We start from the raw sequence: 16,095 nt of genomic DNA, 5'->3' as shown, positions 1-16,095 counted from the left end.
AATGTAATCTTAAAGCACTTTACAAATCATCCAGGTGCAGGTCAAATAACCAGTCATATGAACAAATAAGCAATCAAAAATATGCAATCCAATTATATTCTTGCTATAATACAGTACAGCCAAATTCAGTGTTTTCAATTCAGTTAGTGCCAATTCACAACACATGTCATCTCAAGGAGCTTTACAAAGTCAAATTCAATCAAATCATACAGACAGATTGGTCAAAAAGTTTCCTATCTAAGGAAACCCAGCAGATTGCATCAAGTCTTGACAAGCAGCATTCACTCCTCCTGAAGGAGCGCAGAGCCATAGGGACAGTCGTCTGCATTGTTGATGGCTTTGCAGCAATCCCTCATACTGAAATAGATTTCAGTGCAAGCATTTGGCTTCAGAAGTCCCGTAATTAACAAACAGTATGGGCAGCTAAATAATCCATTGTAACAGGAATAAATCTCAGATAGAAACCGGTTAAAAACGAGTGGATAGTATTGGCCAATTTTATTTAAAATGTTATCTTTTCAATTTTTCTTCTTTTTTGGCAAATAAAGCCATGAGACATAATTGTGCGGCAAACTAATGAGTTTGTAGAGGGCCGCACTTGGGCTGACGTGGTGACTTCCTCTCTGTCCGACGCGTGCTTCAATAAACTCCAAATCGCTTCTGGCGGTTGCAATTATCCGTTTATTCCACTTGACAGCTATGCTTCGACTTTACAGATACTGACACATACTGACCAGGCTAAACCCATTCGTTGTTGCCAACAATAAGCGACATTATAGCACGGTCAACAGAAATTACGACCTACACCCACGCACCCACTACCTCATACATACAAAACCCGCGCGCGGCGTTCGGCTCCCAATCATATCTTAGTGACAGTCACGCCCCTCCAGACACACCCATCACCCCCACACTAGACGATGAGCTCCCGTCACATCAATAATTACTAATTTCAATCATATGGCTCTTACAAGACACACACAAAAAAAAAAAAAAGATATCAGCACAGTTTCTAATTTTATTTTGAAAATTCTTGTTTGAGCTTCCGGTCATCAATTGAGAACCCCGTTTTTTTTCGTCGCCAGATGGCGCTGTAGGTCAAGGATAATGTCACGAAGGTGGGATCAAAGTTTAGGCTACTTACCCAACAGGTAGTACAAACCTTCTCGGGTCAGAGAATGTTTTTATGTAATAATGTGTAATATTGCTATCTTTGGGTGAGACGATCTGTTATTACGTGGTGACGTGTCTTTTTCGTTGCTGTCGCTGTTTTAAGACGCACGGCTGTTTTCTGGAAACAACAACAACACACCTAGAAATCACGAACTTCATGTGAGAAAAACAACAACTTACCAACCAGAGGTGGGTAGAGTAGCCAAACATTGGACTCAAGTAAGAGTAGCACAACGTATTTTTACGTTTAAGTAAAAAGTTGTCAGCCAAGAAATGACTCAAGAGTAAAAAAAATGTATTTACTAAGAAGTATATTCAAGTACTGAGTAACTAATCATAACAGCTGATGATTTAACATTTAAAAATTATGTAATGGACAGACAAAAATATAAAGGTATGTGCACATTCTGGTATTTTAAAGACAAAAGGTAACATACATACAGTATGTTAGAACAGTGGAAAGTACTTCCAATGACAATGTCTACTGTATGTTTATTTGACCCGGCAAATGGTTCAGTGAGCTCAGCAGATAGCAAACACCATTAAAATAACAAAGCTTGTGTACAAATAAGAAGTCTCACTTTAACATAAACTCTAGGTTTTTGTCTCTGGTGCATTTTTAAATAGGCAAGGCAAGGCTAATTTATTTATATAGCACATTTCAGTACAGGGACAATGCAAAGTGCTTTACATGATTAAAATATAGCAAATTAAAACAGAATAAAAGCAAGTAGGAATAAAATGTAGATAGAAAAAAAGAACAAAAAAGTGGTGATTCAGTTAACTAGAACAGTTGAAGGCAATCTTAAACAAATGTGTTTTTAATCTTGACTTAAAGGAACTCAGGCTTTCCGCACCTTTAAATAAGTCTGTACTTTATTCATGAAGTTACTCACAGTCAGTAGAGCAGCCAGAAATTTTACTCAAGTAAGAGTAGTGATACTTGAGTAATAATATGACTCAAGTAAAAGTAAAAAGTACAGCACAGTAAAACTACTCCTAAAAGTACATTTTGGTCAAAAATTTACTACTGTTAATGTAACTGAGTAAATGTAACTAGTTACTACCCACCTCTGCAACCAAATAACGCTAAAAACCAAACCTGAGAATGACTAACATGGCATTATTTCTGAGAATCTATCTCTGATGTCATTTTTAGATCGCATTATCAGCCTTTAGTATTGCAGTGTAGATATAACTTAAGTGTACAAATAAAACTTGTTGAAGTCTGAGCTTCATCAAAGATTTCAGCTTTAAAAGTGTCCAAAACGCCCAAATGTCAAAATGAATGTTTGACACCTGACACATTTCCCCCCTGTAAAGGCCATGTATCCTGTTGATCTGCCATCTGTGGACGACACTGAGCTGACATCCGCATCTGAGAATTACCTGGCGTCCCTGAACGCAACACCTCCCAGCAATGAGACGTCTGAAAAGGTACGATAACGCCTTCTGATTCCTGTCATTAATAGCAGTTTATTGTCATCTATTCTACTTCTAATTAATTGTTTTATTTTCCTGTACACACTTTACATTAATTACTAACTTTTATATAACATTGGGACTGTTAGCCTCAAATATAGCGAGATAAAAAAATGATAGAGCAGCATCAACAAATAAGTAACAGAAAACATATATGTAACTACGGATGATTATAAAGTTTTAAATTTAAAAGCAAAAAGATTGACTGGCATGACATTGTTTTATCATCTTCATTAGGCAGGAACGCTTGCTGCAACACCTGGCAACAAAACAGACAATGGAGACTGCTTAAAAACTGCCCAGACTGTGGCAAAAAGGATCTTCACGGGTCTAAAGTTTAGTAAAGTTTACAGACAAAATGTTCAGGTTGTAAAAGTGGATTATGGGGCATCTTTGAAAACAGGGAAAACAGCACAGAACAACTTAAAGACAAACCGTCAGAAGAGGTTTGAACCGTTGTCAGTGCCCTCATACAATCCAACTGAAGGGAAAGGGATCTACACCTTGAGACGCTAAACTAACAAAAACATGAACATTTGCACAGCTAATGATGAGGTCAAGCTGTAGATGGCGGCATTTATCTATGCTATTGCACAGGTGGAGTCCTTCTCCAACAGTCCAAAAGTAGGGTTTGTGATGGCGAAGTAAATTTTAGGGAGAATAATGCGTCCGGACACAAAGCAAAGAGCCTCCCAGCCAGGGCTGCACTGGGACCAAAGAATGACCCCGGCGTTTTTTTGGCCATGCTGGCCCACCCTGATAGTTATACGATATGCAGAGGCACGCAGAGGATGTAGCCGCACATTATGTTTCAAAAAATTTAACTAAAGTTCAGAAAAAACACTGCTAGTAATGTCTTTCCACTTTTGAATATATTGTTTATACAAATTAGACAATTAGGCCAAGAGTAAGACCATACATCCATGTTGAATAACAAGCTCCTCGAAGTGGCGCCTGAAAGTTTGAAAAAACAAAATGAGCATGTTGGAGAAAAAAAAAAAAGAGAGAGAGCGAGAGAGCTGCAGAGACAGGCAGACAAAGAAAATAAAGAGAAGGGATCAGTAAATTTATAGTTTAAATAATCTTTACACGAATGGAGAGATCATAGCTTCATAATAATAATAATAATAAATTCTTAATTCAATCTCCTGCATCTGCTAGCCCTGCTTTTTGGCTACACCTTCCCGGACTGTTAGTAGCTTTTCTGACCTCCCTGCTCGTGGGACCGTAAATAAATTTATTTTGAAATCCTTTTTTGATGAAATTATGACAGCCCGGGCCGGTCTGTGAATGGCCGTTGGCCCATTGCCCACTATGCCAGATAGCCTGTCCATGTATTCAACCAGACAAGCAGAGGTTAGGTGAAAGAACATTTATTTACAAAAATGCAAAAACAAAAACGGGCATTAGGCCAAAAAGAGGAAGAATGTGTCCAATAACAAAAAATAACAAAAAGCAGTCACAGATGAAACTATCTACAAAACAGAGGACAGGCTAACTCAAAAATCCAAAGATAGGTCTGATCAGGAAACAGGCGGGCAGAATAAACTCAAGCAGTGGTCAGTTAAACAGGCAAACAAACGTGGAACAGGGAATGCTGGACAAGACTCACCGATAAGGGATTGGAAAAACAAACAATGATGTGGCAGATTGCAGGGGGCAGAGGCAGGTATAAGTAAGGGAGTGATCAGGTGAATGGAGTGAAAATAATTACTGGCATGGATGGAGCTAATCAGGAACAGGGAAGTGCTTGGGAGTAAACTGAAGCTGATACGATGGTGACTGGAGAAGGGGAGTGACAGGGTGGAAGAATGCTGGCAGGTGAACTGAATTAAGACTGGTGACAGAAATGGTCGGAGCAGGCCAGATAAACTAATAATATAAAACAAAATCAAACCACAATAAAACCCAACCTATTCAAAAACTAAGACAGAACCTAAAACAGAAACTGAACTTAAGGCAGGAGAGTGAAGTAATTGATCAAATAACAAACAAAAACCATAACCAAACCCAAATCATGACACTTTTCTGTAGGAAAGGCAATTTCAACTCAATTAAATTACTAGAAAACAATCTGGATCTCAATTCAAGTGGAAAGTTTAAATGGTGCATCCCCAGGCTCCATCCTACGAAGCAGAGCCACCAGGAATGTTGGACTAATGGCTAAAAAGACATCAAACTGTCAGGAAAGCTAGAGGCAATGGAATATAACAATAATAATGAAAAACAAAAACTTTCTAAGACAAATAATAGTCAGAGCCACATCCATTTTCCTTTACTTCCTGTTACAAAATGTGATATTTAACCTGAATTCCCTTGCTGTTATCTCATTCTTTGCACAGAGTGCCATAACACCAGCCAACATCAGCCAGTTCCACCTGTTTGAGGACGACCACCCCGACTGTACTGTGTTGGCGCTTCATCCTCCTCATGATCCAACACAAGGTATGGAGGTATAAACACACAGTTTTCACCAAAACTGCCATATGAGACTGAGACTAACTCTTGACGTTTTGATACCGTCTAGTCTTGGCTTTATACCTGCATGAGAAGTGGTGGCGATTGGACGACGTGCTACGGACCTCCAGTAAATCCAGAAGTGGCTTGCAGCCAGTAAGTGAAATCATAAAAATATTAAACTTTTTCTCTCTATTAAGTCTTTCTCTTTGATGCACAATATTCAAAAGGTAAACTTTGGTCCCATCAGACCAAAGCACCTTCTTCCACACCTTTTGCTGTGTCCTCTACCTTCCCTGTGGCAGATTTGTGGCATAATTGATAGTTATTCTAAATCGTCAAGAACTTTAAGACCAGAGTTTTAGTTACAGGAAAAGAGAATATTTTATGGTGTCCAGCAAGCTCCAGGACATGCTGGCTTCTGCAGAGGACTTGCACTACAGAGTTGTACAGAAGGAAACACTGGCAGCAGATGGATGTGAGCGAATTTGCAAACTGGTTGAGGTAGATGCGTTTGGACAAAGACGGTTATCAGAGAAAAAAACATCACAGACAGACAGACTATGCAAGAAATGCAAGAATGGCTGTCAGACCACTGGGGAAAAGTTTTTTCTTTGACAAATACCCTTTCTGCTCCATGAGTGAAGTGTTCTGATACAATTCAGGCAGAGTCATGAATAATGGGGAATGAAAACTCTGGTTCTGTTAACAAGCCACTTGCGGATTTCAAGCATTAAGGAGTCCGGTTATAACAAGACAAAAATGATAACAGTTACTTAAAGGCCAGTCTGGTTTTAGAAAAGTTAGCAAAAAAGTCAAATTGAACATATTTGCTAATAATTTTTTTAAATACATTTTTAAATAGTATTAATTGTCCTTCGGTTCACTAGAGAAACAGATTTGTTGAGTCGGCACGTCGTCCACAGGTGCAGTCAGTTACGGAGCGTCTGATCGTGTTCCTGCTCAGCCGGGTGGTGGAGAGGCCTCGGTCACACGGAGAGGTGTCGTTCTCCCCGCACCCACGCACAGAGAGCTGCAAAGTGCTGTGGGAGGACGGACAGGCGGTCGGCTTCTACTCCGTCAAACACAAAGGTGGGGCGGCCGAAACAGCTCTGGTGAAGGTCACTAATGATATTCTCATGGCCTCAGATAATGAACTTGTGTCTGTACTTGTCCTGTTAGATCTCAGTGTTGTATTTGATACAAACTGGCTTGTAATGAGGAAAAAATGCATTTATTCTTCTTAGACTTTTGTAATGTTACATCAAATTTCTACTACACCAATGCAAAGTAGGTCATGATTGGGGAACTGGAAGGAAAACGAGTCATTGTTTTCAGTTTTCAACAACTTTGGTCTGGATTTATATTCAGGGGCCCACTGAGTCAATGCTTTGTAAAGCTAACTTTTGCTGCTATTCTAAGTCTTTGGAGTTGACCTAAATCATATATATAAGGTTGTTGTTGGAAACGCCCCAAATCTTGACATGTTTTACTGAAATGAGACGACCTGTGTTCGGGTCAGAGTAAAGCCGTCCCTCCCTCGCACAACCCCCCCCCCCCCCCCCCCCCCCTGGCGTTTCAGGCAAACTCTGTGACAGCTGGAGCAGCCGCTGCTACCTGCTGCCCGTCCTGGACACCGTGCTGGTGAGGCCAAGCTGCAGGAGGAGAGGCTTCGGCCTTCAGATCCTGCATGACTTCTGCTCCTCGTTCTCCTCAGAGGACTTCCTCGGAGTCAGCTCCCCCTTATCGTCCAACATGGCGGCAGGTCGGCAGGTTTATTTATGATCGTAATCTCTTGGAGGAGAAAGTCTGTTTTTTTTGCCACATCAGGCAGAAAAATTTATTATTTCATTGAATCTTCAACTGTTGCGCTGACTAGATTATAAGTTAGTTGCAAGTGTATTTTATTAATGTGAGTATGACTACAAAAATACAAAGTAATTATTTTATTTGCCCTTAATGAATGCATAATTTGCCATTGTCTGTCATTCACTCCTGGGCCAGATTTCATCACAGTATGTAACAACAATGTCATAAACCAGTGACCCAAACAGAGGAGCTTTAACTTTTTGGAGACTCCCCTGTTCTCATGACTGGTCTGATCATGTAGGTTCTCACAAGTGATGCCCAGTCATTGTCAGGCTGTGACTGACATGTTTATGGTTTGCCTCTGTCTCTCTGTATTAAGGGGCGTTCACATGGCTTCGCTTTAATTGCCAAAATCGTGCCTTTTGCATCCCTAGCAACTCCTCGGTGGCCTCGCTTTGGGTCACTTCGCTCCCGAGTCACACCTGTGCGTAGAGGTATCATCTAAATCTGTCGCTCGGCGTGGCGCGTTCACGTTCAGTGGGAACGCACCTTCATATCGACTGGCCCAGGCCTCTTACAGAACATGTGATGAGCTGAGTTCACAAGTTTTACCTCCAGTTGGGTTCTGGCAGGTGAGACATCCCCAGAGTACAGTTTTTTGTTAAAGACTCAGACACATAGACTTAGACAACTTTATTGTCATTTTAGCACAAAGTGCGTACGGAACCAAATTTCGTTGGCATACAGCTTGAAAAAAAATCACAGTTAAATGCAGCAAGTTTCAGGATAAAGATGCAGCAGCGATTTGTGTAAACAATTGAAATGGCTTCAGCATTACTAGCAGTTTAACAGTCTGACGACCACAGGGAAAAAGCTTTTGCACAACCTGGTGGTCCTACAGCGGAAGCTGCGGAACCTCTTCCCAGAAGGAAGCAGGGAGAACAGTCCATGGTGGGGGTGTTAGGGGTCCCTGATGATGTTACGGGCTCGGGACACACAGCGCTGTGATGAAAGGTCCTTGATGGAGAGAAGAGGAGCCCCGATGATCTCTTCTGCTGTCCTCACCACTCTCCTCACATTCTTCCAGTCGGAGGCACTGCAGCCTCCACACCACACAGAGAGACAGCTGGTCAGAATGCTCTCTACGGTGCTTCTGTAGAAGGTCTTGAGGATGTTTATCACCTCAATCAGGTACAACGGCATCAGTCTTCTGATCTAGAGGCTCACCCTCTGCTTGGTTGGTCTTTCTCTCTGCCGGTAAAACGGATTCAGCCATGCGTTGTTTTAAAATGGCCGACGTCTCTTCCTGTAATTCAGGGGTGCCAAACTCCAGTCCTCGAGGGCTGGTGTCCTGCAACTTTTATGTGTCTCTGCTTCAACACGTCTGAGTCCAATAATCAGGTCATTAGCCGGACTCTGGAGAACTTGACTGCATGCCGAGAAGGTAATTCAGCCTTTTGATTGAGGTGTGTTGGACCAGGGACACATTTAAAGTTGCCGGACCTCGAGGACCGGAGCTTGACACCCGTGCTGTACCCGATCACCGGTTGATCCAAAATGCGTTTGCAGCACTTCCCAGAAAGTCCTGCCTCATTGACGTAATCAAACGTGCATGAATGTGTAATTCTGCTGGGCCAGGAGGTCACGAGGCAATTAATGCGGTCATAGATTACTGTTGGACGTGCTCACTGCGGAGTTAGCACCAGAGCGACGCCGTTTTCTTTACCAGGTGTGGGGAGCGGAAACACAAAAACGACTCTGGAGAAAAAGAAAAAAAACAAGTAAAAAAATGAATGGAATATTTTTCAGAGCCTTCGGCTGAACATTAAACATTCTTTTTTTTTTTTGGATGCTCAGTGATCAGGAGGTTTCTGCAGCAGCACGAGGAGCATCGGGAGCGTCTGTACGAGGTTGAGGCGCCAGGAGGCTGGACTCAGAGAAGAAACATCTGGCTCAACATTCAGCTCGGTTTCTACGCGTCTCAGCAGCTGGCACCAGGGACTGTGTGTAAAACAGTAATACTTTGATCTTACCCCGATTATTGTAAAAGTAGTGGCACAAAGAGGTTAATTTAGCTTTGTACAAGATCTTCCAGGAATCAAATGAATAAGAACCCTGGGAGCACTTTCTAAACGCGTGTTGTACATGAGCTGATTATGAAGAATGATGGGAGGGGTTTGCGATAACAAGAAAATGGAAATTGAATTATAATGAATAACGGGCGTGTTTTTATTTTTTATTTTTTAAAGCCGTCTCTGTCCATCCGCAGACGGGGGGAGCTGCCCTGGCCTCGGTTAGCACCTGTAACTCGAACGCTCCCCTGGCGACGGCCTCCTCTCGGCTCTGTGACATGAACCAGGAAGGAAGCTCCCCGAGCAGCGGTGCCTCCGGGAAAGGATGTAGCTCTGCAGCCCACGCCGATGTTCTGGATTTTAAATTTCCCGACAGGCCCCGAAACGTGGGGGGAAAAATTCGATCAAAGAAGCCCAGAAGAGAAAACACAGGAGAGATGCAAAAAAGGTCCAACAGAGCCAGGAGAACATCTGTAGACGACTAAAAAACACAAAGTCGTTGTGCAACATCTGACTCCAGAAGGAGCTGTTCATGTGCTCTCTGCATTTCTCTTTCACTCAAATCAGCTAAAAGGTTTTAGCTTCTTTGGAGTTCCTCTGGTCCAATTTCTGTTCATCCTGTGGTGATTTTATTCCTTATGGCTTACTTTATGCTTCTTTATACAGATTTTATACGTGTAAGGTTTTAATTTAGTTATTTTTAGGACACTCTTAAACGGGGTTCCCACTGCTTGCATTTGAATTTAGTACTTTTTAGATCTGCAGGAGTAAGAGAAATCATTTAAAAATAGTAGAACTATACTTTCCATCTCTTCTTTGGGATTTTGGAGGTTTTTCCCCTTTTCAGATGAAAGAAAGTTCTGCTCTGCTTCAACACTTTCCAAATTAACCAAATCTGTAATCCTCAGGTCCACAGACGTTTGGTTTGTTTGACCTCTGAAGCTCTTTGGTCACTTTGTTGTAAAAGTGCGTCTAAAGATTGCTTTAATTCCTGTCCCATCATTTAAAAAATAAAGTTCCGGTTTGTGTTAGAATAAGTTGCTCTGATCTGAGTCTTTCATTCCACACTGATATAGAAAAGTTGGCATTTTTGTCTACTCTTCTTTCCCATCATGTCTCGGTTTGAACATCTAGCCGTCACTTTGCTAGTCAGAGCAGTTGCTGGAGCTACTGCTGCAAATTTCTGTGTTCACTCTCAGTTCATAAAAGTGAACTCTTGCCTCTGTTTTTGCGTCTCCTCCATGTTCCAGGTAAAGGTCGCTCATACCGAACCGGGCACAATCAGCTGTGAATTTCAGAAGGCGTTCGTGTTCACAGTTGCTTGCATTCAGAGGAGAGATTGCTTCAGTTAGTGACTTGAGATTTTCATAAAGACCGGCCTGTTTAAGATCATGCCACGGCATCTATATCGGATTTATGTCCGAATTTTGGCTAGGCCACTGCAAACTATTATTCTATATTTATTCAGAGGTGGACTTTGCTTTGGATGATTAGGCTGCTGTAGGATAGAGAAAAGTGCCGGAGTTTATGGTCAAAGATTTATGACTGGACAGAAACAAAGCACCCCCAGATCATTATACTACCACCACCATGTATTGACTGCTAATGTGGGATGAAATGATTTATGAATAGAGAAAGGCAATGATTGGGTATCTTTTTTTAAATTAGAAACTTTTCGCAGATTTTCTTCAGCACTGCAGTCATACAATAGTCAAGTATCTCTCTGCGTTTCTCATGTAGCTCTTTTATTTAAAAAAAAAAAAGAAATGTGTTAAAGGTAAAAATCTTACCCTAGTAAATATGATGTAAAAGTTTGCATCGTGTAAAGATAAAAAAAAAATCAATGTCTGTTATTTAGCCTATCTTGCGAACTTATTCATGTTTTGTTCATCTTTTTTGCTCCCAGGATGTTCTTTGTGTTGCCCATTTCTGTTGTTTGTGGCTGGCGGCACCGAGGGCGTGAAAATCGAGCGCACCTCGCTCTAACAGCCCTATGTAGGAACAGGAAGTTTGGAAACAGGAAAAAATCTCTGAGAAGGGAAGAAAGTTGGAGATCACGTTGAAAAAAATGAGCAGAATTTATCACAACACGTCTTTAGAGAACAAACCGGTGCACAATGAGAGGTTTGACCGGGCGTGGCGTCCCTCTTCGTATGAAAGGTAGGAAACTGTACCAAGCTGATACGTCCCCCGGGGCGCAGCTGCACCAAACCCCAATTGAAAAAATCCAAATTTTCCTATTTTTCTTCAAATATAGAGCAGATCGCTTTTATTTTACCTTTTAAAACATGTATCTCCAAGGAATAAAAGATTCGGCTTTGTTCAGCAAAGTATCGAAAAACATCATGTTGAGATTCCTCATCAACAACAGCAGCAACTAGGAACTTCTTAGTTTATTAGGGTTTATAACTTCCACAATGTATCAGTAATACCTATGCTTGAACCTTCAATGTGATATTTTGCATACTAACAAATATTTTTAAGATAAAAAAGTTAATACCTGATAAATTTGACTCTAATTACACTCATTGAAGTTATTCCTTGTCTTTCACTCAGTGGACCTGGGGTCCTTGTGGAAGGGAAGCTGCTGGATGTGTCCAGACATTCAATCAGTGACACCAACGATCAAAAGGTAGCCTAGACCTGATTTATTAGTTTTTTTTCTTTCTATTTCACTTTACTTGTTTTTATTCGGTTTATTATTGGTTATGTATTGTTTTATTTTTTATTATTTAAATGTTTTATTTAAATTAGTATTATTTTACTTTGATCTAGTTTGGTTTGATATGTTTTGTTTTGATTTTATTCCTTTTTTTCATAGGTTAATTACGTAGTTGAATGTATTATTTTTAGTTCATTTTGGAGTTGTTTTTTTAATTTCTATTTACTTCATAATACATTTTCCATTTTCTTTCATTCTTTGTTTTTGTTTTTTATTGAATCATATTAATTAAATGTATTTTATTCTTTTTTTATTTTATGCTTTGCTTGATTCTACTTTGGTTTTTTTTGGGGAGGGGTTCTTTTTTTTATAATAGATTATCTTATGTGGCTTTTTTCTGTTTCAATTTAATTTTATTCCTATATATTATTTTTGTTTAGCTCTTTATTTTTTGTCCTGTTTGATTAAATTATTTAGCTTAATTTAATTAACAAGCAAATGTTTAGTTGAAACACAGCGTTTATTTTGTCAAAAAAGATACACGTGTGAATAAAACCAATAAATATGACATTAAAGCTAAGCGCTGAGCAATGGTTGTTAAACTAATTAAAGGCTTGAATAACAATAGTAGTGAGTTATTGCCTATGTAATAACCATAAACAAAAGAATGACCAATATCATGAAGTTTACTTGTATGCATTTGTAACAGAAGCTTCAAAAGTTTTTTTTTTTTAATGCTAACACATGTGTTTAATTAAAAAACTTTATATTTTGGTTTTGCTTTGCCAAACTTTGCTAAAGTGAGATTGATCTATGGTAAGTTACTGTTGGACCATGTGAGGGTGCCTCTGACAGATATAGAGCTTGATCCACTGAATGAAAAGAAGAACTTCAAACATATCAGACCAAACCGAAGACTGATAAACATCAAACCAATCAGTCTTCTCTCCTCATGTCTTCTAAAAAAAAAATCAACGACAGGTGCGTTTCTACGTGCTGTACATCAAACCCGGACGGATCCACCAGAGGAAGTTTGAGGCCAGTGGGAAGGAGGTGGAGCCGAACTTCAGCGACACCAAAAAAGTCAACACCGGCTTCCTGATGTCCTCCTACAGTGAGCAGACAACAATAAACGTCTCTGTTAACCCATTTGTTTTAGTTCTTGGTCACTTTGAGCCTGCGTGATGTGGGAACTTCTTATCCTAACAGAAACCCTAAACCTTAACTCTGTAGGAAAATCGTGCCTGTTCCAAATTGTTGAACACTCCTTTAGTTTCCTTTTCCGTCACCTTTTAAATTCAGTTGATTTAAATTGGATTTTTTTTCCCCCCCGTCTGCTCAGAGGTGGAAGCCAAAGGAGAATCGGACCGTCTGACTGAGGATCAGCTGTCGCAGATGATCAACAAAGCTGAGCTGGTTAAAATCACAGACAAGCTCCGACCTGCTGGCACCTGGGCCTTCTGGTACCCAGAGTCGGAGATGGACAAAACTGAGCTGGAAACGGGACAGGAAGTCCGACTGAAGACCAGAGGAAACAGTCCCTTTATATGTCAGTTTGCATTCATTGCTACTTTGTTGATTTGCACAATAAACAAAAAAAAAAAAAATCCAGTGCTGTTGGATGAAAACATCAAACTTACTGGTTTTATATTTATCCTAAAATCTAAGCAGCAATTATCCTGATTTAGAATAAATGGTTTGGTTGCTCTAGGACCCTAGAGCTCTGCTTTAGTCATTAGCAGCATGCATAACATTCCATCCTTTCTTATCTCCCAGTCTCTTTGGCCAAAGTGGACAGCGGGACGGTGACCAAGTGCAACTTTGCTGGAGATGAAAAGGCCGGAGCCTCGTGGACGGACAAGATAATGGCCAAGAAGGCAGACGGCAGCAGCTCCCAGAAGCCTGGAGGAGCAGGAGAGGGAGCAGAGGAGGACGAATGGGTCAGAGCCAAAACTAACACCATTTACTTTTCCCTACGTTTATTTATTAGGTCAGGTGAATAATTAAAGGTATATAGCCACATTATATGCTTAAAAAAAGACCAAAAACTGTTTAATCATGATAAATGGACCATTAAAACACTATCGGGATGGTAGTGTCCGGCCTCATATCAGACCTTCCTTCATTGTTTCGCTGGGAGATGCTAATAGCCATTAGCCGCTTCCTTGTTTTAACCCCTGCTGCACATGAGCAGTGCGTACTTCTGTTAAAATCATAAATAAACATGAAAGGCTTTATTTACTAACAAACTGAGAGAAAAACAACGCATAAAACACCAAAATAATTACTAATACGCCAGCAGAAGTGTGATAGTATTTCATAAAAAACTTTGCATGCAACCAGAGTGAGCTACTGACGTATAAATAAATAAAAAAAGTCAAATAACGTGCCTATGCACCTTTAAGATGATTCATACTGATTAAAATATAATAATAATTTTTATTTTAGTTTTTAAGTATGATTCAGGTTTAATTTTATTATTTAGTTATAATACATCTAACACTCATCCTAATTCATTAAATTTAAACATTTTATTATATTCCATTAAACTGACCTTTTTTATGTTGTTGTGTTATGTATATTTTTTATTCTGGTAGCTAAATACATTTGAAGTTTTAAAAATTCAATCATATTTATAATAAATACTTTTTTAAAAGTTAGAAATAATGCTAAATAATAAAGCTGGGATTGATAAACTAAGTAAGGTAGCTCATAAAGATGATTTAAAACATTTTAAAGTACTAATTTGATGCAGGGGTGAATTTGTACATGAAAAACCATCAGATTTCTTTTATGGGAGCTCTGAATTTATCGGGATTTATTCTTCAGAATCTAATCTGTGTTTCTCTTCAGGATGACTGAGTACACCATCTCTCGCCGACCGGATCCATCCTCGGTCCTGATCCAGTCTTCAGGGTTATCCTGGGTTGCTAAACAGGCTTCAGTTTATTTGCCTTAAAGAAGAAAATCCTTAATCGCCTCTGACGTTCAGGACTGGACTGATTAAAAAAAAAATTTATATGTAAATGTATATTTCTCCTATTTTGTTCTTTGGATCAAATGCCCTCATTTAGAAAAATGGCACCAGTCACTGTTACAAAGTCATTTCTGTTTTTTATTTTCTGATCATTTATTTTTAAAGTTGTGCCGCAGAAACAGTTTGTTTCACTTCATCATCATTAATAAGGACATAAGAATGTTTATGTGTCATTGTTTTTGCTACAACAAAATCTGTACAAAGATAACGGGAAAATATAAAGAATACATCACAAGACATTTACTATATGCAAAACGTTGATGTAGCGGTGGTCAGGTGGGGACTACGGTTGATGTGATGAGAGGCGAGAAGAACAGAGTTCTATAAGCTTTTTTCTTGTTGTCTTGTCCCTCGCTTGTCTGAAAATAACCTGTCAGGCAGATGGGACAAAGACTTTCTTTCCAAACGTGTTCGGTAATCGGGGGGAAAGCTCAAATTCTCCTTTCCAGCTGCCAGACTTTCTTGAAATCTTGTCAGATGTTTTAAACGCCCCTTCCAGATTCTAACTTCCTTTATTGTCCCACAGTGGGGACATTCTGGGAAATCTATCACCAACATCCCCCTTTTATTTTGGCTCTGACTGTTTGTTAATCAGGACACGAGCCAGCCCAGTTGAGTGATATTTCACAAACGTAGCCGGCGACACAGAACTGGCGCTGCACGGCTGACATTGCGTGCTCGAGATAAAACGGCCGTATGAGCTTCCTCTCCTTGGATGATGATGATGATGTTCTGTGGTTGCCTGTTACCTTACGGCAGCAGATTGACTTCTGGTCCACCTTCATCTCTTTTGTCCCTTAAGAAGGGACAAAAGAGGTCTCAGGTCTGGCTTGAAACGTTTTCTGAATATGAATTCAAATTTTTCTTTGTTATCTGACAACTTCTTTGCTAATTTTCTATGACGTCTCTTAACCATGACTGCATATCATGTTAAAAAAACAAATGGTGAGAAACAAATTTGTTTCCGGGCAGCAAGTATCTACAATAAAGAGTATTTTAATGTCTGTACCGACTGCCACGGGACATCCCAACTGTACGGCCCTCTGGAAAAGTACTTAACCGTTCTCATAATACTAGCACTAACTGCGTTTTATTGGGACTTGATGTGACAGACCAACACAAAGTCGCACATCATTATGAAATGGAAAAACTGGTGTGCGTTTGATATCAGCACCTCTCTGAGTCGGTACGTTGCAGAACCAGCTTTCCTCACTCTTACAGCTCCAAGTCCCTTTGGACTGTTTGTCCAGAGAGGGAAATATCTGCTGCCTCTCTGCAAAATCTGGCCAGTCTCAGCCAGATTGGATGGAAAGCGTTTATCAACACCACTTTCCACTCATGTCAGGGATTCCCCGATGTGTTTAGCTCCGGGCTTTGACTAGACCACTCGAACCCGTGAGTAC

General features: G+C 40.1%; 2 protein-coding genes across 2 annotated transcripts; both read left to right on the top strand.

The window, feature by feature from the left end:
- The first annotated feature begins 1,112 nt into the window (after window positions 1-1,112).
- On the top strand, window positions 1,113-10,316 carry LOC118556194 (protein FAM169B-like). The gene is made up of 8 exons (XM_036124869.1): window positions 1,113-1,151; window positions 2,497-2,610; window positions 4,998-5,100; window positions 5,183-5,268; window positions 6,039-6,204; window positions 6,695-6,877; window positions 8,779-8,924; window positions 9,191-10,316. Exons 2-8 carry the CDS (start codon window positions 2,500-2,502, stop codon window positions 9,476-9,478), a joined length of 1,083 nt encoding a protein of 360 aa, XP_035980762.1. The 5' UTR covers window positions 1,113-1,151; window positions 2,497-2,499; the 3' UTR covers window positions 9,479-10,316.
- A 638-nt stretch (window positions 10,317-10,954) lies between these two features.
- Window positions 10,955-14,544, top strand: LOC105929707 (actin related protein 2/3 complex inhibitor). The gene is made up of 6 exons (XM_012867593.3): window positions 10,955-11,153; window positions 11,550-11,625; window positions 12,637-12,769; window positions 12,998-13,204; window positions 13,432-13,595; window positions 14,509-14,544. Exons 1-6 carry the CDS (start codon window positions 11,062-11,064, stop codon window positions 14,515-14,517), a joined length of 681 nt encoding a protein of 226 aa, XP_012723047.2. The 5' UTR covers window positions 10,955-11,061; the 3' UTR covers window positions 14,518-14,544.
- The last annotated feature ends 1,551 nt before the right edge of the window (window positions 14,545-16,095 follow it).

The sequence above is a fragment of the Fundulus heteroclitus genome, chromosome 2 (assembly GCF_011125445.2).
Source record: "Fundulus heteroclitus isolate FHET01 chromosome 2, MU-UCD_Fhet_4.1, whole genome shotgun sequence".
Classification (NCBI taxonomy): Eukaryota; Metazoa; Chordata; class Actinopteri; order Cyprinodontiformes; family Fundulidae; genus Fundulus; species Fundulus heteroclitus.
Note: the sequence above shows the minus strand (reverse complement) of the source record. Positions and strands in the feature narration are given on the sequence as shown.

Bases quoted from the DNA above. Each gene is read 5' to 3' on its own strand.
- LOC105929707 (XM_012867593.3), top strand. From the start codon at position 11,062: ATGAGCAGAATTTATCACAACACGTCTTTAGAGAACAAACCGGTGCAC. The intron at 11,626-12,636 runs GTAGCCTAGACC...AATCAACGACAG, and splicing joins GTGACACCAACGATCAAAAG to GTGCGTTTCTACGTGCTGTA. The intron at 12,770-12,997 runs GTGAGCAGACAA...CCGTCTGCTCAG, and splicing joins CTTCCTGATGTCCTCCTACA to AGGTGGAAGCCAAAGGAGAA.
- LOC118556194 (XM_036124869.1), top strand. From the start codon at position 2,500: ATGTATCCTGTTGATCTGCCATCTGTGGACGACACTGAGCTGACATCC. The intron at 5,101-5,182 runs GTATGGAGGTAT...GATACCGTCTAG, and splicing joins TCCTCATGATCCAACACAAG to TCTTGGCTTTATACCTGCAT. The intron at 6,205-6,694 runs GTGGGGCGGCCG...CTGGCGTTTCAG, and splicing joins CTACTCCGTCAAACACAAAG to GCAAACTCTGTGACAGCTGG.